Source organism: Coptis chinensis, chromosome 4 (assembly GCF_015680905.1).
Source record: "Coptis chinensis isolate HL-2020 chromosome 4, ASM1568090v1, whole genome shotgun sequence".
In the NCBI taxonomy this organism is placed as follows: Eukaryota; Viridiplantae; Streptophyta; class Magnoliopsida; order Ranunculales; family Ranunculaceae; genus Coptis; species Coptis chinensis.
The window spans coordinates 97,786,380-97,812,222 of NC_141459.1; the positions used below are offsets into that span (position 1 = coordinate 97,786,380).

Here is a 25,843-nt window from a genome sequence, read left to right on the forward strand (position 1 = left end):
ACTTTGTCCATGGATTTGTTGATTCCTATGCGAGAATGTTAGCCTCAATAATATCAGAAGCCTAGATAATTGCTACTAATATGTAATTTCATCTGTGTGTATTATAATCGCAACTAATTTAGTGTAAAATTAGGCGATAGCGAGAAGCATGGTTAGTGAAACCTGCTCGTGGTGGACCACTATATGCACCTCCGAAGGTTATTAAACTATTAGTTGATAAATGTTTAGTATAATTTTAAACACATTCTGGTTACACACTGCAATTTTACCATGTGCAAAAACTTTCACGGCGGTAACCTTATCTAGAAAATAGCCCCTTTTCATCGTGTTGTGTCACGATCAGTTACGCTTGTAGCAAATTGAGAAATGTGTTCTAAAAAATTTAATTTGTCACACTGATCCATAGCTAATCCAATCCAGTCAAGGTTCACTACCACGTGAGTACATTCTGCCATATGAAATGCAGGAGCAACTCTGTACATATTTCTAGTGACCTATATTTTTTGGTCTTCTGATTGAAACTAAAAAGCTCCAATTCTACTCGCTGCAATACCTTTTCAGACTAGGTGCTCTGCTCAACTTGAATGTCAGAGGATTCAGAGATCGCCTTGTGCTCGGAACTGGTATGCAGTTCTTCCTCGCCAAAATTCCTTTAACAGCAGTTTTTGGCAGATGGTTTATAAAGGAGCTTGGACTATATTTTATATTGACAGCCAATATACAGGGGGCAGAATGTTAGTATATATTTGAAATTAGACTTTCATTACAAACCATAAACCATATTCAGTACCATTTCGCATACTTCGCTAACAAAATAACTGATATAGTATAAAGAAACTCTACGAGCTGCATATACAGATACGCACAAGCGTGATGTTAGTAACGTACATGATTAGAAAGGAAATCAGAATAGAAGACATACTCACTCACTCACTCACTCACTCAAGGTTATGGTAAAGAAGAGAACTCGCAAGGGATGCTTCAAATGGTGGAGCACAACTCCCAAAATACTCCATCACGGTCTCCATCATGGTTGAAAACTGAAAATCATATGTAAAGCATCTATGAATGCCCTGCTTTTATTTTGGAAGGGACATGAACATCAAACCACTCAACTATTTTCTTTTACAAGGGAGTATAATTTCTGATTCTCTTTCCCGCAAAGGGAATTGAAAAAGAATGCCATTTACAGACAATGGTCTATATTATGACATGGGTTGAACAACCATTTCGGGGATGCCACCCGCCTCCGTCTCTCAGATACCTCGAGTCATTCTAGTCAGCATAACAAACCCCATTCCCACAACTCCAGGAAGAACTAATGGCATGTATCTCTCTGGTGCGCATAAGAATAAGCAACAGCTGCATTCCACCCAACTCGGAGAACCATTGGAAAGCATTGTGGATATATTGACATGTTTAGTAAAAAGTGGGATTGAAATTGCGAGTGGAGTCTGAAAATATCTTAAATGATCCCAGTCGCAATGCTGGAAGTTGCATAAATCTTCAGGGAGTGTTCCGGGATATAAGTCAGACCTGTTAAGTTGATGAATCATTCAATTAGGATGTTAGTTGGCAACCACATCTCCATATCGTCCATGACTAATAGACATTTTCCATGTCCAAGCATGGAGGTAGCAGCTAAGGTGAGAGTTTGGGAATGTAGCCTCCTTATAAAAAGATTAATTATGCTTTAGATAAAGCAAAAAGGTGTTTAAATTCAAGGTGTTTCGTCTAAAAATCTGCCTATACCTCAAGCATATATGAATATAAGATCAAGAAACGTATAAAGTAGTTCAGGAATCAGTGCATACCTTTCTCCTTGACATTAACTTGCAGAGTGTCAAGGGTGATTATCCCATCGGTCAAGGGAAGTAACTCCAGCTTGACAGTGGCAGTGGATTGAGAAGGAACACACCTGATACAGCAAAATATATAATTATCCTCCACACCATCTAACATTGACAAGAAAGAATAATAATACTATAAGAATGATAACTTACCCGAGAGGAACTGCACTTTGCAACCACAGGTGAGTACAGCCCAAACCAGATGTTGGAACCACATCAGAGATGGAAACAGTCTGCTCATCAAAAGAAACAGATCTTGCTCCACCGACCTTTTCTTTCTGATTCTCTGATACACGAGGCATGGAACTCGGCCTATGCATACCAGTACTGCGTCTCTCTCCACTTACTCTTCCGGCAAACTCAGAGAAACCAACAAATGGGCTCATTGGCGTAGATGGTGCAGAATTCAAGGACACCACTGAAGGGGGTGAAGTTAATGATGCGGGAGCAAGAACTGTTAAGGTTAGGTCTTCTGAAGTTAAATTTGAAGCCTGAAGCGTTAACACCTGAAATTATTAGAAGTAGTGCAATCTCAGTATAATTACACAGTTATCTTTTCTTTTCCATTACATTGACTGAAACTTATTAGAGGCATAGAATTAAATCAACTTCAAAACATTCTTATGAAACCTGAACCGGAAGCTGGGTGAGTCCTCCACTGGGCCCAAGTGATTGTTCGGACATTTCAGATGCAACAGAGATCATGAGATCTCTTGTGAAACGTGGTCGCCAACTGGTTGGTTGCTTGAAAAATAACCTAGACTCTGTGCAGAGCAAAACAAGGATAAGATAAGGTATAATTGTACTTATATATGCATTATAAATTGAAGACCAGGACAAAATATCATTATATATATAGATTTCACAAAGTTAAAATATAGACAACCTGCAGGGAACAAACTTGATACAACCCAAAACATAAGGCCGTGGCACACTTTAATTTCATGTTTTTCTATTAAAATAAACATCTACGAGTTGTGTACATCCTCAAGATCTAAATTCTTATATCGACAAACATTTCCACTACTATATACAACCCAGAGCATAGGTTGTATGGTAGTGTTTGTTTTTTACATTTCCCATAACTTAATCCTTTCAAAATTGGTTTTTCTAACACTTGAGGTCTTATAGCCAAATATGATACTAGTCTACATTGTGTCAGTACCTCAAAGGTCAAGGGCTTCTTAAAGGTGCCTATCACACCTTGGATCCATGTTGAACATGTTACATGGGTTGAGAGAAATGGTTTAAAATAGACTGTAGTTCACTAAGCATACAAGATGTGCCTATATAAGTCATCATATACTGAAAGGGTCATAAGAGTTTAGTTAAGTCAGCACAAGCTTGACGTGTGTATGTTGTCTGCACAAAACTACTGTGATGCTGTCCTAGTTGCACAAGTGCACAACAGTCTCAGGTAGGCAGGTGTACAAAACATTCTCTCAAGCTTTTCAATATGGTGTAGTTTCATTACCAGTGTAGTTGCATCGACATGATACTAAAACTGCATACTGATCAGCACTTGAAATTCTCTTCCCTTCAGCAATCTTTGATGGAAGATACAAATTCGGTACTGCACTTCTGGACTTTGAATGCGATTGCTGCAAGCTTCTTCCACTATGAACCTTATTACTACTCCACATAGATGTGGCTGGTTTGAGTATGAAGGAGTGTTCTTCATTTCTTCTGCAATGATTAAAAGGAAAACATGGAACAGTTATCATAAGATTGAGTTTAACGATGAAGATGATAAACTAAATTATGAAATAAATAAAAATATATATTTTTTTAAAAACATATAAAAAGAAACCAGCCTGAGGGGCATATTTGGTAGAGTGTAGTCATTTCCAGCTTCAACGCATGTAATTGGTAAGGATACAGGTGGTCCACCCTTTGGAGCCTCTTCGAAAACAATTGCTATAGCATCTAAATATATAACAATATCTGGTATATGTGGTGGGCATACATTCTGCAAAAGGGGTGGAGGGAAGTTAGTTACACAGCAAATTTTTCATCTAATTTATCCAAGTTCAAAAGGATATATTTAGAAATCAACGAAACTTTGTACGTGAAAAACATAGGTCACCTTTATCTGCACACAGAGGAGGTCCTCTGTATTGCATTCAGCTGCAAAAGAGTGGATTTCTACTGGTTGGATAACTTCAACTTTCTTTCTCCACCTTCGACCAGGTATGTATATACCTTCAAGTCCACAGTGAACAGAAAATCTATCTGGTTCCAGTGACACACCTCGAAAAGACAGAAGCCCCGCATTTCCAGCTTCTGGACCATCCAACGATTTCTGGGGCGAGAGGCGATCCCATTCGTCTAGATCAAAGTTGGGCCTAGAATTGGATGTTGTGATAGCAGGAGGTGGTGTGCTATTTTGAGGAAGTGAAGACATAGAGTAACTTCTAAAGTTACCAAAAGAAAAGAGATGGGAACCAGATGAGGAAGAAAAAGACGACTTCTGAGATGCACTGCCAATACCTAAACTTGAGCTCAAAGGAGGAGGGGACAATGGACGAACTGGAGGGAGGAGAGTACGGTCCAAAGGAAGTAACCATTTAAGCAATTCCCCACATGGATCATTTAGATGAACTAAATTTTCAGAATTTGCAAGGTTTTGATTTCTATCCTGATATTTTTCAAATTGAAGAACTTCAAGGATGGGATCGTTCAAAAAATGCATTCCAACATTCACTTGTAAAAGCATCTGCATCCTTACAAACAAGAAAATGAGATGAGAATCAGAAAGTGCCCATGCTGTTTTTTCCAGGCACCATAACAATAATTTATAATGACACCAAAACAGTAAATAGATAAATTACACAAAAACAAAGATGAGAATGTCACTGAATGTATATGAAGAATCAGAGCAAAATTATAAAAAGTGCTAAAGTTAATATTCTTCTTACTGACTCCTGCTAGTTTCTTATCTTTCGTTCTTTCTTTCTTTTCTTTTTTTCCCCATTTGCACCAGTTATCAATAATGGTAGTAAGACCATTTTGACCAACTAACAAAGTGAGCCAGTTCTGGCAATCCGAATGTGATATGGTCGACTCTCAAGATGCATGATAACAACAAAGTGGATTTTGCCATGCTCTTAAGTATTCATTGGTGGTCATTGGGAGCAGAATCCCATTCTGCTCTTCGCGTACATAAGTAGACTACGAATCAATAAAACTAAAATCGGGTGACTCATGAACCCAAACCGCCAGTTGAAATTTGTCAGTTGGAAGAGCTATCACTTGTGGGCCCACTGTATCCTTTCTCTTGAGTGGCTGATGCATATAACTGAGCAGCTGAATTAACTTGTTAACTGAGTTATGCTCTAGTTTAGATAATTATTTATCCAAGGCATGAGAATGCACCTCCTCTGGGGTACATGTCAACAAGTGGAACTGAACATTAGACATATAGAATGTCGCAATGGTCCAGGCAGTGGACATAATGTTAGATATATACTTATATAGAGTAAACGTTTTTGTTCTCCTACATATGAATCTGTATCGAGGCTATTAATCTGGAATGCATAGAACACCAAAATAGTGGAACTGTTACAGTATAGCAGAGTATATCTCGTATAATAAATGTAGGGGGAAAAAAATATGACACACCAAAAATAACACTTTAAATGACACGTTTGTTGGGTGCATGTGGATAAGATCATCTTCACTAAAATTCAGCCCATTTGAAAATGTCTATAGCCTTGTCAAAAGACCGTCGCAAAAGTGAATAACTGCAAACCGGTCGATAAATCCTAAAAATGAACACAGCTTTTGGCAAGGTTAGATACATCCAAATGGGCTAAAGTTTTGTGAGCATAATCGCCATGATGTGGAGAACAAATCCACAAAAAATGAACCCTTAATTCTTCTCCATGTGGACCACAAAATGGGTCATTCTAATGTGTCATTTTAGTGTGTCATAATATCCTTCTCCATAAATGTATGTTGTAGCTGGAGAAGTTATAGTAAATTAGTTTACATAGACAAAACAACAAAGCAGTAAAGGCCCACAGAGTTTTTACAACTCTTTATTTAACTTTTTTTTTTTAGGGGGCAGGGGGTGAATAGGCCAAATTCATAGGTTCAGGATTATGAAATAACATGGCCAATGACCAATCTTTAGACACTTCTAAAATCTAGACCACTTCAACTCTCTTATTTAGCTCAGCACCAGCTACTTCATTGATCATTTTAATTTTTTTTGAAGAGAAATCTACGGGAGCTACACTATCATTGGCTTATACTAATAAAGTGGTCAGTCAAATATAACTCAGTTACAAACAAACTCCTCCCTATATCTTGTAAAGTCACTCAATTATTAGTTAGATATAGAAAACCTGCCTTTACATGTACAGTTATTGAAGATATTATTTTGATAAACAGGGTAGAAACTATATGAAGCATACCACTATATCCCCATTAGAAAGAGCATAGCACTTGACAGCATTCCGAGCAACGCCACCGGAGACACTGGCATCAAAACTTCCTCGGTCAATATATGCATTAGCTTCGGTTGTGGTGAAATTATCCCTAACCAAATTGGAAGTTGCTGATGAAGAATCCCGAACACTTCTCTTTGACCAAAGTGGTTCATCTGACTCTGCTATCCTAACAAAGAAGTGGGAGTTCCTGAATCTTTCCAGCTGTGCTTCAGTCCGTTTCTTGTGGTTTTCCATTCTAACAAGAGATTCGCTTGCAGTAATATCAGCTTGGATATCAACCGTCTCCTTTGTTGAAAGGTTTTCACCATTCTGTTCTGCATTTTCACTAACAGCAGATAGATGCATGCTACTCCCAGTCCCTTGATCAGCGACAGAATTAGAATCGTTTCCTGTGTTCTCATCTTTCTGCTTTGGATCGTGTCCAAGACTACCATTTTTACTCATCACTGCTGCAACCTTAAATGGAGTTATAATTTCCATATCCTTCTTGGACGCCGATAAGCATGCTAAAATATGAACCTGTTCACCTGAGATAAATGTGAGTGAGCTCTCAATGTAAGAAACAAATAAAGGAGGACATGCCAATCTTGAAATTGTAAGCATAACAAAATTACATAACTACCAGGAAAGACAAAAGAGCGGTCCAAAGCACGAAATGTAAGTATATCTGGTGCATCACGCCAATTTTCAGGAAGTTCCTCTGCAAATGCATATTAACAATCAGGATTACCATGAAAAAAACTAGTAGTTGATATATCAAATTTTATTAGTTGCAGACTGAGGCTTTAAAGAAAAATGCAATTACGATCATTACGATGTTTTACAACAGATGGCATTGAAAGTCAGAGAATGCGAATAAAGTTTACCCCTCAAAAGATTTGGACAAACAACTTAACAACTGAGATTTACAAAGATTAGAAAGGTCGATACCAAAATAAAAGATATTGCATTTAATGAAACAGCCTTTTTTCCTATGTCATATCATCAAACATCCAATTTACTGAAAGTTCTGTTTAATGTAATAAGGCCAGCATCTGACAATGACAGCTAACCCACAAGTGCATACAAGCTTAGGAGCATATATTGGCATGTGATATGGGTGGGTCATTCCACTCTGCCTACATAATGACAACTCCACAGAGCAGTTTATCTATACAAAGTTTAACCTTTCATAATCTGATAGTATTTTTTTTTCCCTTTTTGAAAAATAAATTACGAACTTTCACTTTAGTCAATCAGTTTCCAGTTAACATGCAAGACATACCAAGATACGCTTGGCATATAACTATATAAGTACCACGAAGGTGAAAAACTCAAGGTATCAACAGAAACTTTGTACTTTTCTTTTTATCTGTAAACAGAAACTTTATACTTGGTCCACAAATTCTCACTAATACCCTGAATAGGAAACCTATGAGGTGATCATATATCCTACTTCACCTTTAAATTCTATCCTAAGCGGCATTGTAAGTGAACTACGCTGTTTTAAGGAGGAGAGGGGGGCGAGAGCAAGAGAGAGAGACCACATGTTTTGAAACATAAACCACATGGAGTGTCAGACTCATGTTCAATTGTAAAAGCACCCCATTAGTTTAGAACTATGTAACGTCGACACTCCATATTCTTAAAAAAAATCCGCGATCGGATACGTCACACGAACAGATTGAAGATATTATACCTCAATATTTGGCATTTTGCCGTGTCAGATATTAGCACATATCCATGTCACTGTCACTTAGGTTTAGAACAATCCAAGAAACTAATGCCTAATGACTCAGTTAGCTAAAAAGAAGCTTTACAAGATGTTTTTCACCATGAATATGGTAACTTCCTCTAAATATCAAAACACATTTTCTAACAATATCAAGTCTAGTGTCTGACTTGCATCAAAATAAGTACTTCACACCCCATCAAAGTAGAAGAATCCATGAAACTAATGCTAAATGACTCAACCATCTCAAATCAATTACAACCACATGTTCAATAAAATCATAACTTTCTCTTAATATGCTGGTTTATCTGCTTTTATTTGTATACATTCTGTCAAGTTTGAAGTTTACGACACTAAGAAAAATCTGGCCGATGAGAATATATAAAAGACTCCTCAGAACCATTTATCTGTTCATCAGAAGTTAACAATGCACAAACTTTGCACTGTAAAAAGCAGATAGAAGATGGGTAAGCTTTCCATACAACACAGCAATTCAACAATGCTTAAATATATGACATATTCAGGCAAAACATTGAAAACTGCAGAACCCATGTCATATTTCCTATAAAATTAAATCTGATGGTGGTTAACTTTGCAACATTCTGATATCATCATGTTATTATGACATTAAACTAAAATGTCAGAAGTTTATCCTCCTAGTTTTGTTATAGAGTTAAATAATACATGGAAAGGACATCTTGTACATGCAAATGTATATTGGTGACATCTTCTAATAGATGCAAATGTATATCGATGCATCCAAGTGTTATGTGTGTATAACTCTGTACACTCAAGTGAAGATAGTCATAAAAGAGTTCTAGAGGTATTACTGCATGGAATAGTTATCCATCCTTCAAGTTCGGTAACATCTGAATGGTTTCCAACAACTGGGACTTCATTCTTTGCACTTGAAACCCCAATACCACCGCTTTGACCTCCAACTCCATTATCTCTATCACCATTTTCAGGCTGCAGAAAAGTATGATCTGCAATTAGGCCCTCCAAAGTAGTTGGTGCTTTAGAATCAGGACGAAAATCTGCAGAGAGATCATGACTAGTTGGCTGATCTGGGACTACAGGCTGTGCACTCCGCAACAAGAAATTCATCGTCCCTAAAATGATACATGCAGTTTATCAGGACTCCTATAGGATTTCAAGTTTTCTTATAGTAAAAGAAAAGGTATAACAACAAAAAATATTTGTTTTCAAGGAAAGAATAAAAGCCTTCTTCAAATGCTATGAATGTGAAACTCAATACGACTGTGATTTTATTCTACACTTCTAGATACTTTGAATGTTCACCTCCCCAAACTCACCACCGAATAGGAATCTCCAAATTAGATTTTAAAACTTTATGTTGTCAAAGATTCAATCCAATGGTGGATTCAAGGGAGGTGATAATTCAAACTCTTGAGAGTTTGGAACAAAATCTTTCACAAATTCAATGGACACGAATTCTCAACTTATATTGTTAGCACAATGCAATAAAAACTACCAGTGTAACACCTTAAATGATCACAGAGGAGGACCACAGTAAGGAACCAAGTCCACTAATCTAATCACGAAGACTTAGCTAATAAAACCACATCGTCTACTTCAGGTAATGATTGGTTTGCAAGTTGCAACACAATCTCCCTCGTAATTGCAACTCAGTGTGGATATGGCGATAAACCACACTCAAAGGGGAAAAAAAATCATATCCCTACTTATAACTAAAGAAGGGTGGGTGTCAATAACCCAAACAGGTAGTGTGGCCTCAACAATCTCGTCACTTAGTTAATATAACAAAATTAAAATTCTAACATAGCATTTCAATATCTAACAAACCCATCTAATGTTACACAAAGTGTGTACGTAAGCTGTAGAAATGCTAGATAATAACCTCAACTGTTGTGATCTAGACTTAACACTGTAACCCCAACACTATACAAGCTTCAAATCAATAAAATTTTCTTAAATAATGAGCATTTTTGTGATTTACAATGATTTGCAAGCACACCCAGATCACAATTTTGTATAAAAAAGATGAAAAGATCTCAACTTTGTCTAAACGTTACATTAATTCCAACACATTTATAACAAAATTAGAAGTAATACAAACTAACAAATGAATAGATAAAAAAAAAAAAAAAAAAAAAAAAAAAAAAAAAAATACTTACAGTATAGATGAAATTGTTGGGAGAATTGGGATCAGGAACTTGTGCGTGGGTGAAGCAAAGAATTTGAGTAGAACCGTGTGGAATAAGAGAGAGTGAGAAGAAGAATAGAGAAATGAGGTTGGATCATTTGTTTTGTTAAAACACAAATTAATCCTCCAATTTATCTGATATATCTTTCAAACATGGATTTATTAATTGGGCCGGGGCATATTTGTTATTTGGGCCCAATTGAGCCGGTCTAAACTCCAAAAACAGACGAGTTCAATTGTGACCAGTTCGTACCCAAGTCAAATAAACTCTTTCTACTGGAGAACACCACATTAAACTAACCACTTTCAGTTTAGTTTTAACTAGATTTTGTCCGAATCTTTTAGGTATCTTTCATGATGTAAAAGAAATATTTTATTATATATAATAGTTTTTATATTTAAAAAATTTATGGTCTAATTCAAGTACAAAATGTGTGGCTCTTTCGCGTAAGACTCTTAAGAGTATAAGCAACTAACCCAACCAATGAGGCAGTGACCCACTACTAATTTTACTATCATCACTTGAAGTTTCCAAATTGAAATAGAGTTTACAAAAAAAAATATTTTCAAAACTATTATGCTTATTCTTGTGACTTGCATTGTTTAGAAAGATAGTCTGCAGTCAGATATGTCATCCCTCCAAACCCTAAAAATATTGCACGTATATATTGTTCCAATTATTGCAGATTTTTTAGTACTGCATGCTAACTTGTTTCATATGTTTGAATTGAGACTATTGAGCATCATATCGGATTCGACTTACATATAAACCGACTTTAATAGCTGGTACTTTAGTGGGCTTTGGGTTTGGCTATTGTAATTGGTCCAAACTTTGTTGTTATTAGAGTAAAGAGTACGTGTCTCTTAAGTTAGAGCATGTGTCTTGGTGTCTCCTATTTCGACCTTTTTTCGTGAAACCCCGTGTCCAATTTTTTAGTTGAAACTTGAAACTGATGAGAATGAAGTTATTAATTCATTTCTCTTTAGACTAATTTGAAGTTATTATATTCTTTTTGGATTTTTAAATTCCTTTTATGTTATTCATCAGTTGCATTTGTCTCCTTCAACAGTTCTTCTTCGTTTTTGACAGTGTTATTGCAGGTATTTATTTGATATATTTGTTTTTAAATATATTTTTTTGTGCAATGAGTAAATCTGTTATAGAGAATTGGTAATTGATTAAATCTGTAGTAATATATGTATAGTATATTGTTGCATTGTTTATTGTTTCCTTAGAAATATACTACTTCGTTGACCATCCCACCTTAGCACCTCTTTAACCTGTCAAGTATTTTAGTTCACAGTAATGTGAGACGGTTCAGTTGTTGAATTGCTTAAGTAATAGTGATGATATTGGATGTTATGAGAAGCCCATTCTTTTTTTGTTGAGATTTTTAAACTAATAGGCCAGATAAGTTGTTTTTGTTCCTGTGTGGGTCTATTATATTAGAGAAATAAAATTTTGTTCTCCAATCTTTATTGTACTTGGTCATGTGTAATTGTGTACCACTGTATTAGTGTATATCATTGTATATTTGCATGTGTGTTACTTTGAGTAATTAGTATACATGCTCCAGTTTCTACATCCAAAATAAGGTCAAATCATTAATGATGTTTTATTCTCACATTTTAATGATTCAACTACATTGTCCAGATAATTTAGATATATATCTCAATCCCTGTCTAGATATTGTTCTTAAAACCGCCACATACAATCGCCCATGTGTGAAAACTGTAATAGATTCACATGAATTTCCAACCTGAATTTCCTAGTACCTTGGAAAACAATGGAGGGTCTTTATGATTTTGGCAAGTCTTGTGTTATTGGTATTAGAATTTTTTTGTTAAAAAAGTTGGGAGAGCTTTTGGAAGTTTCAAGTGTCCTTGCTGTTGTCAATCAGGTAGAATGCCACCCAACTTGGCAACAATCTCAGTTGCGTGTCTTTTGCCAATTGAACGGAGTACACCTATCCGTGAGTTATAAGTTTTAAAGAACTTAAACTTCTAACTTTAATATTATACCCCTCTTTGCAGAGCATTTTTCCATATCTGGCCTTCACTTTGTAGGGATATGATATTAACCATTAGGTTCTCCTGGTTCAGCATGGCTAAAAAGTATTGTGCGTAAACATCTAAGATTAAGTATGGTGTCAGAGAAATTGGTGAAGACTCATGCACAAATTGCTCTTAGTTGGGGACTCCAAATGGGTAGCAATGTGCTGCCTAAATGGCATGGATGATGGAGAATCTTTACTGTTTTGATTTGTCGATTTTTGAGGACTCTTTTGTGAAGTTCTCTAAAATTGAACAGGCAATAACTGATCTCTTGTAATACTTTTCTGAAATTATAGGTAGATTTTGTTTTTTGCGTGCTCTGACTACACTTAATCAATCATTGCATGTTGTCCACTTATGCATCTGAAGCCATTTATTATTTTTTATTATTCAGAAAATAGGGATCGGGGGTTGAACTGGATTTGATATGTACCATTCCAATGCAAGCTAGTCATATTTTCTGTGTGTTTGGTATTCTTGAGAATAGTATGTTGGTAACCAACATATTAGTTATTCACTTGTGCTTATTGACTCGTCTTCTACTTGTTCAATTGTGCTTTTGGTGGTGTTGTTCATAAAATTAATCTATAATTTCTAGACATAAAAATTATGTATGTCGTATTAGGTAGTACTATTTATGTCTTGATGTGGTGGTCAAACACTATATATTAACTTTGTTTTTTGTTTCGAAGTAACTGTAAACTTACCAAATGGTTGCATGACAATATTTTGACACATTGAGTGAGAAGGTGTTGCAAAAGTTTGGTTTGGGAATTGATAAGGTGTTGCAAAAGATTGGTTTATGAATTGATACGTAATGTAATGTCTATAAGGAGTCCAATTCAACAACCAACTTTATAACTTAGTTATCATTAGAAATGATTAAAAGTTTGGCTTTTCGTGAACGACTACCATGATCCTCGGTTCACCCGTATCGAATAGAACATGCTGAGCAAAATCTTCTTCATGTAAAACCTACTCGATTTAGATCAGAAAAATCGTACGGATTTTATGAAACTGTGTGCTATGGGCTCGAATCCTTAGTCATCTATCTCCCTTGTTTGATTTCTTTTCTATTTTATTGCATTTCATATATTAGAGGACCTGTATTTGTATTTATTCCAATAAAAAATGATTCTATCATTGATGTATCTGCAATTCAATATGGATGGATATATACCATATATATAGGCCTCTCTTACTCTCATTTTTCCCTATAATTTTTTTACTCTCATTTTTCCCTATAATTTTTTATTACTTGAACGGTCAATTCATTTTTTTTTTTTTTTTTTTTTTTTTTTTTGCCTTATCCCTAAGGCTAATAAGATTTAAACTTTCCCTATAGATCAAGAGTTTCCTAATAGGAAATGCTTCATTTTGATAAATTTTACATTTAAAATTTTTACGATCTAATTCAAGCACAAAATGTGATGCTTTAGTTAAACCCTTCAATATACAAAATGTTTTAACTACGCATTTGGTAGCAACTCCTGACACCACATGTGAACACCCCAACTAATACATCATAATTAATTTATGGAGGTACAAATTGTAGCAAGCACTTATAATAGTAAAAACTTATAAGTTATAAGTACAAAATATTCAAGTTCTTTTATCTCCCTCGGTCCCCTTAATATTAAACTTGATAGTTTAATTCGAAAACTTTTGGCCATCTCAACAATTAAAAGTCTCCTTGTGTATTTGCCATGCTCAATTTATCTTCTTTTTTATTTTCTTCTTATAGATTTTGAATAAATTATGGTCTTTTTCCAAGTTACAGTTGGTCGATCTCATCCCTAACTGTATTATGGCCACCTGTCAATATTTCAAAATAGGTATTTATTTAGACCAAGTGTGTTCTATGCTCCAATGCGCCTATCATCAGTCTATCTCATATGTCCCATTCCCCAAGCCTCTTTGAAGTACAAGCAAAAAACCCATTTCCAGTAAAGGTTTTTGTGATGTTATGTCAAATGGATTCTATGTTAAGATGGAACCTAGACACGTACAGAACATAGTTTTTAGACTTCTTTCATGATTTTTTGACAAACACACAATTTCTCTAATTGAGTCCCGTTTTGTGTTTTCCTATTATATAATTTCTCTAATTGACTCATATGCTAGGCAGCGCAACTTCGTTTGCTTAATTTTTTGTTCCGATCAAAAGGTTACTTAACTGGCAATGAGGTTACTTGGCCACAACTAATAATAATGATCTTATTTTCTTTAATTCCAACATGAAAGAACAAATTCTATTCATAGGGGCGAATGGAGATGTCTTGGTGCCAAGTCTTGCTTAATTCAATACAATGATCATTCTTTTACAACTTTGAATTTAATGAGTGTTTCATTTCAAGTTCTATTATACACATTTATTTTGGTGGTGTCAATACTTATAATTTTATGACGACATCCTCTCACTCAGATTTTATGCTTTTACCTATAGCTAAATTGCTAATACCATTGGGGTAAGAGAATGCGTATGTGACATGTCTGTATACACGCAGTTTATGTTGCAATTAGATAGTCTTAGACTAATAATATGAAGTCCATTTATGTTGTTGAGAATGGAAATCAAGACATATTTAACATTGTTCTTTCCATGATCACCGTGTTATGCTAGTTTCCGGTCAATTTGTATTCTTTTCTACTGTGTTTTCATGGCTTCAGTGCCTATTATCTATTCTCTCCGAAACTTCCAATTATATTTAAGAATTTTAGGAGAGAGCTTTAGATTTACGTATTTTTGAGAAAATATAATTGCTAGTTAAACATAATTATTTTTGCGGAATTTGTGGGGTAAAAATAATCGTTAGTTCAATTTGTATTCTTTTCTACCATGCTTTCAGGCTTCATTGCCTATTATCTATTCTCTCCGAAAATTCCAATTATTTTTAAGTTTTTTAGAAGAGAGCTTCAGATTTACTTATTTTCGAGGAAATAATTGCCAGTTAAACATAATTATTTTTTAGGAATTTGTGGGATAATTTATTTCCTATTTTCGAGGAAATAATAGCTAGTTAAAAATAATTATGTTTTAGAAAAAAATTGTACATACTAATTTAAATTACACTTAAGTTGGGAGAGTTGTACTAAAAGAGTACGTCTTGTTAAATGACTTATCTTGATCTTTAATTCCAACATTAAAGAAAAATCTATATGTACATGTTTCCTATTTTTTAAGAAATAATTGATATATTATTTATACGTGCGGAATTTGTGTGGTAATTTCTTTCCTATTTTTGAGGAAATAATTGCTAGTTAAACATAATTATATATGTTTGCGGAATTTGTGGGGACTAATTTGAATTGCACTTAAGTTGGGAGAGTTGTACTAAAATTTTGAATTGCACTAGGGACTAATTTAAATTGCACTTAAGTTGAGAGAGTTGTACTAAATTTTTTGAATTGTACTTAAGTTGGGAGAGTTGTATTAAAATAGGAAACCATATGGTAAAGCTATATTAATTGTAAGTAGGCACTCTTTTGGAAAATCAAACTCTCTAAAAAGTCCACGTGGCATGGTAAAAAGCATTGTAAAAAGCCACGTAGGAGAGAGAAAAAGTTATCTCTCATATTAGAATGACACTTAGGAAATAGAAAAATCTCTTTTAGAAGTCTCTACTTTAGTATATGGATAGTAGATTTTTTTATAAATGTTCAATATTAGGGTGACACTTAAGTTTAAAAATTTTATTATTATTTTTTTTAGCTTTTTTGTTTTCTTTGAGGCCAAAATTAAGCAATGTTGGGATTTGTGTGATTTGGTAGTAAAACTCCAATACATCTCTACTACTTATAAGGGGCGTGGGTAAGTTAGCTGATTGAGTTGTCTCTCGGTTCTGCCTTTGCATAATTTCGTGACAGTTGTTTATTTGAGCCGGGTTTGTTTTGTTTTTGTTTTTTTTGTCTTCTGTTGGCCCACCAAAAACAAAGATATGAGAGAGAGAGAGAGAGAAGTGACGTGGGATCCAAAAAAAAGTATGAGAGAGAGCGTAAAAGAAGAGAGAGAGAGACATGTGGTTCATCCAAAAAAAAGTATGAGAGAGAGAGAGGCGACGTGGGAACCACGTGCCAAAGCCTAGTTTGCATAATAGAGTTTGTTGAAGGATTGGGTAGATGTATATGAGTACATGACATAGTGCAAAATAACATAGATACATATATTATATACGCTTTGTGGGTATAATTTACATCTATTATAATAAAACAAAATGGGTAGACAAAAAGTGATGGGGATCGCGTAGGGATCTGAATTAGATGCTGGCAGACGTGTGGTTGGGATCACTTCAGATGTGAATGCCAATTAGCTCCCTCATTTAATTTCTTAATTTCTAAATTATCATTTATTTGATTTTAAGTGAATTAAACTTAAAATCAAATAAATAAGTGGGCTGATAATAAGAATATGTGCGTACTTTAGGCCCGATTGGGCTTTAAAACCAGTAATTAAATCCCTTCCAAGAATGCCTAAAACGCACTTCGTCCTCTACGCTTAATGTCACGAACTTTGCAATCCCCACTCTCCTCTCTCTTCTTTTCCTGTCATTGGCTCTTACACTCACATTTGAGTGTTGTCAATTTTACCATGCATGAAAAGAGGGGCAAAGGCTTAGAAGGAGATCACTTCAATTCCATAGCAAGTTAGTAGTTTCTTATCAGAGTTTGAAGTGGGTTTTGGGCCTGTACTAACCAAACCAAAACTATTATTTGGCGATGAATTAATAGCTCAACTCAATACATTGGCATCGGTTACGCTGTTTACTTTTCCTTTGTTTGGGGTCGAAATTTAATAGATTACACAGGGCTTCAAAGTTGAAACACACTATAATTGGCTTTAAACAAAATTAAGGATTTTCCCATAATCAATTTTTCCAGCAAGAACATTTGATATTCTCATTTGCGTATGATGAGAATATTAATTAGCACAGCAACGCCAGATTAATTAGCATATTAATTGGCACGTTAGCACCTCTAAATTAATTGACACCTCTTCCTATTAACCCAACCTCTACCTTTTCTCAAAGATTTCACACTAAATAAGCTCTCGAGGTCAAGAGGAGTGATGGACTAAGGCGGTCAGGGTATCTATTCATCTTAGTTTTTTTTAGTTTCTGCAAATTTTTGTTATTTCTTTAATTTTCCCCTCCATGTTATGTTTTTTTTTTCCGTTCATTGTTGTTGATTAAGTTTTAAAGTAAAGAATTAATTTCATTGTTTCCTGATACTATTTTCTAAATTTGTTGATGGGATCTTTGATTTAGTTGTTCGTCTTTATCTTTGGTTTAGGTACATCTACGTAAAAGTGATTAAGCTAATGGATTATACTGTAGGTCCATTAGGTTTCTTGGACCTAAGGCATGAGTTTAGTTCTTCAACATGAGGTAAGTTCCATTTTGTAAAGTCATTTTTAGTTTTTTTTTCCTCCCTGTTAGACTTGATACTGCACCCCTCATTAATTCATGTTGTTATTACACTAGGAGTTGTATCCCTTCTCCATTTGAAATAGGATGTTCAAGATTTTAGGTTTCATGATGTTTGCCGAGTTGTTAAACTGCGGTAAACAATAGTTGTTACTTTCTCATGCAAATATTGCCCAAATTGTTTTTTGTGAGTGTGTTTTATGTTTGGTGCTATGTTACCAATAACAGTTAACACTTCGAATTTAGTTTTTGTCAAAACCAGTGAGAGTGGTAAATAAAGGATGTGTCACGCTCCCGAATGGGGTCGCCACTTAGTTGGTATCTACTAAATAGGTTATTGTTTCCTAATTCTTCGTTTAAATGCTAGACTAGGTTTTACTGCTCATCTTTGCAGCAGGTTAGTTCTAAAAATGGATTGTTACCTGAACTATTTGTTTACATATTCTAGCTTTATGAGTAAATTAATATTTCTGATCCCCAAGCTCTTCTTTTTGGTGCAGAATTATTAGTACATGTGAAGTGCTATGCTGGTAATTGGATTCATATCAAAGGTATGTGAAATGTGTTTATTATACTTGATTTGAGATTCAGATGCCACTGCCCCCTCCCTAATAGGTAAATAATAAACTAGCATAGTATACACCTCATTTTCACATTCTAAGCTAGGTTTTCATTTTTAAGATCTACTTTTCTTCTATGTAATACTAATCTCTATAATAAACCATTATATTTTGACTCGGCATGAAATGAAATTCCAAGTTGAGAGAAGGTGGTCTATAAACAAGAATGAATTTGCTACTCAAAACAATGATTTGTGCAATTTATGACAAGTGTACACCTTTGTTATGGCTTCATACTTAACGATCCAAGAATTTCCAAAGAGATTCATTTGTTTTCGCATGTTTTGTGTACGTTGGGATTCTTTTGCTTTCAATGCACATGCATAATTTTTATTCTTTTAAAATGCTTTCAAACTTGGACTTTCAGTTCTAAACTTAAATGCTTGATCTTTTCAACTATGCTGCTATATTGTTGTCTTAGTTATTTCTATTTTGGTTTCCACTACTTATGATATTTGTTGGTTCCTTTCTCTTTTTGTTTGTCAGATTGTTTGATTTTGATAATTTCATATTTTATGCTTAAAAAATTGGTTGTGGTATTTTATTAGTGTTTTGTTTGAAGCTTCCGATTGAAATTTTTTTGACGAAAGCTTGCCAGTACAGCCACGCTCACTCCTCTTCAGGTGGTGGAAGTGAGGTAGGTTTAATTGAGAAGGGTGTAGTCTCTTGAAAACCATGCATGTATGTATTGGAACTATGCTTAATGTCGACTCAATGCATTTTGAAGGATAATATGAGCATCTACATCAGTTAGATATGACTTCGTTATTTGATAAAAAAACTGGGTGAGTGTGCCGGTGGTTGTGAAATAAGCAAGCATGCAAACATGCATTTTGTAGTTACCTTTTTTTTATTATTATTAATATTAGGGCGTAAGGCTTGATTTTTTTGTTTCTTAGAGCGCCCAAGTCTAAATTAGTGGTGATGTTTATTAATGTCTAATTCCAACAATAATGAATTTTTAGGCCACTAAGAAATGACATGCATAACTACTATGTAACTAGAGGACTGCAAATATATATACACCAGAATTTCAGAATTAGGAAACACCCTTGGGACAATATACCCTGTCTCTTATTAGGAACGAGATTTACCGTCTTAAACAGTTTGAAGCCCGTCGTAGTTGTTTTTTAGGTTGACTAAAGTTGACTACAGTTGACTATAGGACATAAGTTTTCGTTCCAAATTAAAGACGAGACAGTTTGTGCTCTTCTAGTTTCGGTGCCCGTCGTAGATGATTTTTTACAGAGAAGGTGTTGCCCTTGTTTTCTTTGCGTTCAATAATTCATTACCCCGCCCAATATTTCACTACCCCGCAGCCTAAAATTTCTTTCTTTCACTATCCCTAGTGTAAGAAGAAAGTGAGGCTTTCGTGGGAGGGCGGTAGTGGTTTGACGTTAAGAGCTTGGAATCTCTCTCTCAAGTTTTGGTAACCCTCTCTCTCTCATCAAATTTTGTTTGTGTTTGTACCTCAATTTATGAACCCAATTTCCAGTCCAGTTTCTTGTAATTGGCTCAATTCTTTAAATTTTCGGGTTTATTGTGTTTTTAAGTTTCTCAATTCCTTAAAAACTTGTGTCTTTGTTGTTTACTTTGATGTGATTGTATTCTTAACATGGTTTTACTATCCGACCTAATTAAATTGTCAGGGTTTTGTAAGCATAATAATTGAATGTTAGCCAACCTTTTCTTTTCTTAGATATTGAAACTGATGATACAAGCTTGCGAGCTAATTGTTTTTTTCGTTTTCATAAATATAAAGTTTGAAACTTTGTTGAAGCCACTAGAATTAGTTCTGACTGCATTTGGGTTTGGAGTTCTCTGGTCTCAAAATATACAGCTTCTTGCTGGCATTTTGTTGAATGTGATTGGCTAATTATTTCAATAGTGTTCTAGCGTTTAGAAGATGGTTTGAATACAGTGGTAGGATATGACATTTAGGTTAAAGGTCTTATCTTTAGTAGGATATGGGATGGTTTCATTCAGAGTCCTTTGTTTGTTTCATGATTATTATTTGGATAAATTGTTTACACCTATAAATGTCATTTATGGTCACCATAAGTTATATTTACTCGCGACAAATATTCCTACACCGTAGAGTAAAAAACCAAAAACATAAGTGCATTTGCTCTTGTTACTCCTTCGAGCCAAAATAGAGAGTGAGGGTGGGTCATTCATTGGTGTTTTCATCTCTTAGTTCAGGTAATTCTTCATATTTCAACACTTCTATTTATTTTTTCCATCAGTTCTTCTATTAGTCGAAAAATTAAATTTGTTGTTGTTATATTAACCAATTGCATTTTTTTTCTTCAAAAAGGTTGAATTTTTCCTCAAACATTACGAATTTAATGTTTAATTTGTTGCTCAAACAAAAATTTCAGCTGTAGTAACGCATACAACTAGTCACCTTTGTTCCTTTTAGGGTTATTTAGCTTTTGGCCCCACTTTATATATGGATATTAGTGTTTGGCTCTCCTAAGTTGCTAAATTCGTTTTTGGCTCTAGTTCTGTTAGTTGAATCAATCAACTTGAACTCTACCATATGTTTTCTGCTCACATTTTTGTAATGACATAAATACCCCTCACACTTGACACACGTACTGATTTTATTGAAAACAACTAAAATTTACACGTGTCGAAATCTTGTGGTTTCCATCCAACGGTCACCTGATTGGCAATTAACTACCTTCACTATCTCCGTTTCTTGGTAATTCCAAACTCCACCATTTGCATTTGGATCAAACTCTGGTGTCCCGCCCTTAAAGTTTGACACCCTAAGCATTGGCATCCGAATGGCTGCCACAACACCCAATTCATCAGCACCATTGGCATCCGAATGGCTGCCACAACACCCAATTCATCAGCACCACCACTGCTTGCAGCTCCAAGAGCGGAATCCGTACTTAGTGTTTTCACTCCCTCACTTTTTTTTATTTTCAATACATCTGGGTCATCATATGGGATTGAAACACGACTCCTGCCTTTCAATTCATGGATAAGATTCATCTCTGTCCTATCCTCATTTGGCATCCAAATTGCACAATTCTGAAGATCCAAAGTATTGGTACAATAGAGAATGTTGGGTGTAATGATGAGTCAGAGAAGCCTCTTCCAGTGTTGCCCCCACATCTGCGTTCATTTAGTGTTTGTGGCTCTTGTAATGGGTTGCTTTGTTTACGGGATTCCGGTTTTCGTCATCCTTTAATGGATCCAATAAAGATGGGTGAACTCTATGTTTGGAATCCATTTACTGGAGAAATCTTACAGCTACCAACTTCTAATACGATTGGAGTCAATACTTTTTCTTTTGGTCAGAATCCTATTCTTAATGAGTACGTGGTTTTGGCAATCACAAAGGTATTCCTGGACGATTTTGGAGATTTCTATGATAATAGCGAAGATTACGAGTGTGAACTAAAAATTGAGATGTGCACACTCGGATCGACTTCGTGGATAAGAATAAGAAATGTCCCATTCATCCTAGTAACTTCACACTTATCATATTACTTTCTCTTAGACCGCTCTTCACTGGCTGGCGCGGAAAGAAATCAATCGATATAGTGCTGGGATCAGTTCTTTGGATTTGGGGAATCGACGCGTTCTGATTTTACTCCATTACCTCCAGAGATCGCGCATAATGATAAAATAAGAACATATGGATAATATCAGTAACCGTTGGATGGAAACCACAAGATTTCGACACGTGTAAATTTTATTTGTTTTCAATAAAATCAGTACATGTGTCAAGTGTGAGGGGTATTTATGCCATTACAAAAATGTGAGTAGGAAAACATACGGTGGAGTTAAAGTTGACTGATTCAACTAACAGAACTGGGGCCAAAAACGAATTTAGCAACTTAGGAGAGCCAAACGCTAATATCCATATATAAAGTGGGGCCAAAAACTAAATAACCCTTCCTTTTAGGTATTAACCTTTCAACGTCCTCTTTAAGTTAATTTTTAGGGAGTTAGATACTTGGATGTAGAGACTTGAGCTATTTGGAGCGAGACTTGAGTTGTTCATAATCATAATCAATAATCAATAATGGATGGTAATAATTGGAGACTTGCTCCTCAACTTGAACCAACTATGGTTGAAACTCCTGATTGGCGTACTACATTACAACCTGATTCTCGTTATCGTATTGTTAACAAGATGTATGTTTCTTTGTTGTTTTTAACTGTTTGCTATTCCGATCGTCTTGTTTTGTGAAATTTGAATGGTAGAAATGAGAAACAATGAGTAAAGTTTTGAACTTGTGGAAGAATAAGTGTTGTATGAAGTTAGTTGAAGTATATAAGAAATGGGATTTAGTTAGAATTGAGTTTTATTGCTTGATCGCTATAGCTTAAATGATTGTGGGTGGTTTTTTTTAACTTATATATAATGATCATGTTTAGTTTATAGGAAGCTTATTTACATTCCGAATTGCGATCGGAATTTAATTAAGTAGTAATCGGAGTTAAGCTTATTCGTGTGAGTTTTGTAGCATATATGGTTTGTGAGAATATTGTATGAATCCTTGAGGATAAACATATTATTGAGGATAGTTTGTGCTTGTCTGTTTATATACTTGGAGCTTGCACAAGCTCACTCACATACAATATTGGGTCTTCCGGTAAGTTCATCATTATCATGTATTTTCTCTTTAGAATTTTAACTTCTCTGAAAATACGTGTAATAATTTGATGCAAGTGAACCTTTTAAAGTTTGAGGGATTCATCTCTTTTAAAGTTACTTGGGTCGCAATCAACAACTTGGTTCAGGTATTCGTTTACTCTCTTGTGTCAATTCTTTTTGGTATCAATTCTACAGTTTTCAATTCTTCTTTTTATTTTTCTTATCAGATCTCTGGATTTCTACATTTAGCTCGGTCATCCAATTAACAGGTACTTTACATACGACATATTTTGATATTAATTCTTTGATTAGTTAGCAAAGCTATTAGATGCACAAGGAATTCTGAGTGAAACCAATATATTGACTTAACCTCAAATGACTACAATGGTCTCTCTATATGCTAGAGAGTAGAGACTTGATGCGTTAATTACACTGTTAATTACTAGACTTGATGTGTTAATTTCATTGTTACTTAGTTTGTTAGAATCATTAACTGAAAGCAGTTAGTATGTTAGAACATTTTAGCTGTAATAACTGATTTCTACTGATACAAAGTTAGAAATGAAGAAGTCCTCTTTGGAAGCCCATGTATACTTCAAAGTGCGACTCTTTTGTTGTTTGTGACTCGGGAGTCGGTGATACATTTTGATTATGTACTTGTATAGTAACCCACTCATATTTATATCTTAAAATTGTATAGTTTAGGCTTTAGGACTTGGATATTTAGCTAGACTTGTGTGTGAGGAAGTTAATACACGTGTAAGCCATAAGTTAGTTTAGTGCTAAGCTTTTTATTTTTATTGTAATTTTACGCTTTGCATGTGATTCCAGTTAATGTAGTTGTTGGTTTCTTGTTGATGATAATGCGTACTAATTTATTTAATATTCATTTTTATGTATCAAGGCAAGTTTGCCTAGGATAACATATTAGTTGTTGGTTCCATAACTATAATACCTAGTAATTAGTATATAGATTAAAACCAATTAGAGGGTGTTACTGAAAAATCCTTATAGAGGAGGGATAATAGAACGACGATGACGATATCGTTTTTGAAGTATTGATTGGGTAGGAATTTCAGGAGCACACTTGGAGAATCTGCCATAAAATTCTTACTAGGTAATAGTTATCTTTACTTTAGTTCTTCTTTTGTAGAGTAACACCCACTCTATACTTGGTTTCTTATATTGTTTCAACCCAATTTTGGGTTTGATGACTTGAGACGTTGAAGTCTCCATTGAATAGTTGGAGGTGGAACTAGCACGAATAATGGCTTTCTGTGACCCAATGAGATGGCTAGTAGCAGCCTAGGACTTAGTTTATTATTAAATATGAAGGTTGGGTATATTTTGTACCATTCTAGAATTATCAATTTGAACCATACAAACTTTTGTAGCACATTGCCATTATCAGTAGGACCTAGGACTTAGGTTATATTTATCCAGAAGTAGCTTAAGTTCAGGTGGAACCCTGTATTATCATATCTGAAGTTGCAAAGCTACACTTCCATTGGGTTCAGTTCTTGCATTGCTTGCTTGTTTCAGTTCATAAGGTGAATGCAACTCCTTATTGCTTTTTCGATTGGAATTGGTATTTGTCGTGAGTGGTTAAAATTAGTAATTTCCCATTCATTTCAGTTGTTAAGTTCTTTGTTCGAATACACATGCACACTCCAATTCATCCTTCTTCTTGTAGTGGAAATTTGTAATTGTCTTATTCTAGATTGGACATCATTGATGCAGATTTTTTCAACTGGGGGCCAAGCTCCAAGCTCCGTTACTGCGATGGTGCATCTTTTACAGGAGATAGTGAAGATAAGGTTTGATTGTTAATTCCAATCAACTGTGCAGTTATTTGTTTGTTTCATGATTTTTATTTTGATCACAATAAGTTATATTTACTCGCGACAAATATTGTTACACCGTCGAGTAAAAAACCAAAAACATAAGTGCATTTGCTCTTGGTACTCCTCTGAGCCAATTTTTTTACTGTAATGCATGCCCTTGCACTTCTCATGCATGCTTTTAGAATATTTTGGCGTGTCTTAGATGTGTTTGGTCAAGACTCAAGAATATACCTATAACCATTTTTGAACGTCAAATTTTATTATACATAGGCGTCCCTCGTGTCTGTGAGTGTGACCCTTGTGTGTAAAAGATTGTTTTGTAATTGATTTATTTCTTCATATTTGGTTATAAAAATTGTTTCTTTTTTCGTATGATTAGGTATCCTGAGTGGTGTTTGTTTAGTTTCATGCTATGGATGGATTTGGTTTTGGATTTTCTTGGATTCATGGTAGGGGCAACTTTGTTTCTCTATGGGTAGTAGAATAAGTCTCGGAGTTCTTAAGTTTTTCAAATAATTTGTCGTAAAGATGAGATATTTTTTGATTGATTTTGTTGAAATGTAGCTTTGTTCGTTAACTCTCTTGTTTGTTTGTGTTGAAGTGAAACAACCTTTTGAAATTGGTTTTGGCCAGATGGCCAGTGTCTTGACTGTGTAAAAAATCCAACATAGCACTTGTGTAAAAAAAATTGTTTTGGCATTGGACTTAATAATATTCATCTGACTTAATAGTATTCATCTGGCAGGTGTTCTTATCAAGGGGATGCGTCAAGTAGTTAGCGGTCAATGAGCTTAGATTACATGGAAAACTTTCTAAGTGACTACTATACTATTTACTTAAAGGTCATATACTTGTTATAATTATGAATTTATGATATATAATTTAGTTTATCTTGTATTTACTAAGCGCAGTTAAAAGCTATTGAATTGGTTTTCAAAAGTTATTTCACACATAATGGTTGTTAAGATCTGGAGGTTGTGCACTGAACGACATATGGTTGATAAGTTAGACTTCTAGCTTCTATGCGAACTGTTCACTCGAAAGAAACCAACATTTTTTTAGTTCTATGTGAAACTT

General features: G+C 34.8%; 1 protein-coding gene across 2 annotated transcripts; it reads right to left on the bottom strand.

The window, feature by feature from the left end:
- Positions 1-802: 802 nt before the first annotated feature.
- LOC147506065 (heat-inducible transcription repressor) lies at positions 803-10,314 on the bottom strand. 2 transcript variants are annotated; one of them, XM_086558379.1, is made up of 11 exons: positions 10,175-10,314; positions 8,846-9,127; positions 6,927-7,004; positions 6,269-6,831; positions 3,937-4,566; positions 3,665-3,819; positions 3,325-3,536; positions 2,481-2,614; positions 2,004-2,356; positions 1,815-1,918; positions 803-1,040 (listed from the first exon to the last, which is right to left on the bottom strand). In XM_086558379.1, exons 2-11 carry the CDS (start codon positions 9,120-9,122, stop codon positions 982-984), a joined length of 2,565 nt encoding a protein of 854 aa, XP_086414505.1. In that variant the 5' UTR covers positions 9,123-9,127; positions 10,175-10,314; the 3' UTR covers positions 803-981. The 2 variants fall into 2 exon arrangements, with proteins under 2 accessions (XP_086414505.1, XP_086414504.1); XM_086558378.1 differs by having other exon boundaries at positions 803-1,536.
- Positions 10,315-25,843: the final 15,529 nt, after the last annotated feature.

Excerpts from the sequence above, each read along its gene's own strand:
- LOC147506065 (XM_086558378.1), bottom strand. The coding sequence starts at position 9,122 with ATGAATTTCTTGTTGCGGAGTGCACAGCCTGTAGTCCCAGATCAGCCA. Across the intron at positions 1,919-2,003 it reads CAAAGTGCAGTTCCTCTCGG|GTGTGTTCCTTCTCAATCCA; the intron begins GTAAGTTATCAT and ends TTGCTGTATCAG. Across the intron at positions 1,537-1,814 it reads AGTTAATGTCAAGGAGAAAG|GTCTGACTTATATCCCGGAA; the intron begins GTATGCACTGAT and ends TCAACTTAACAG.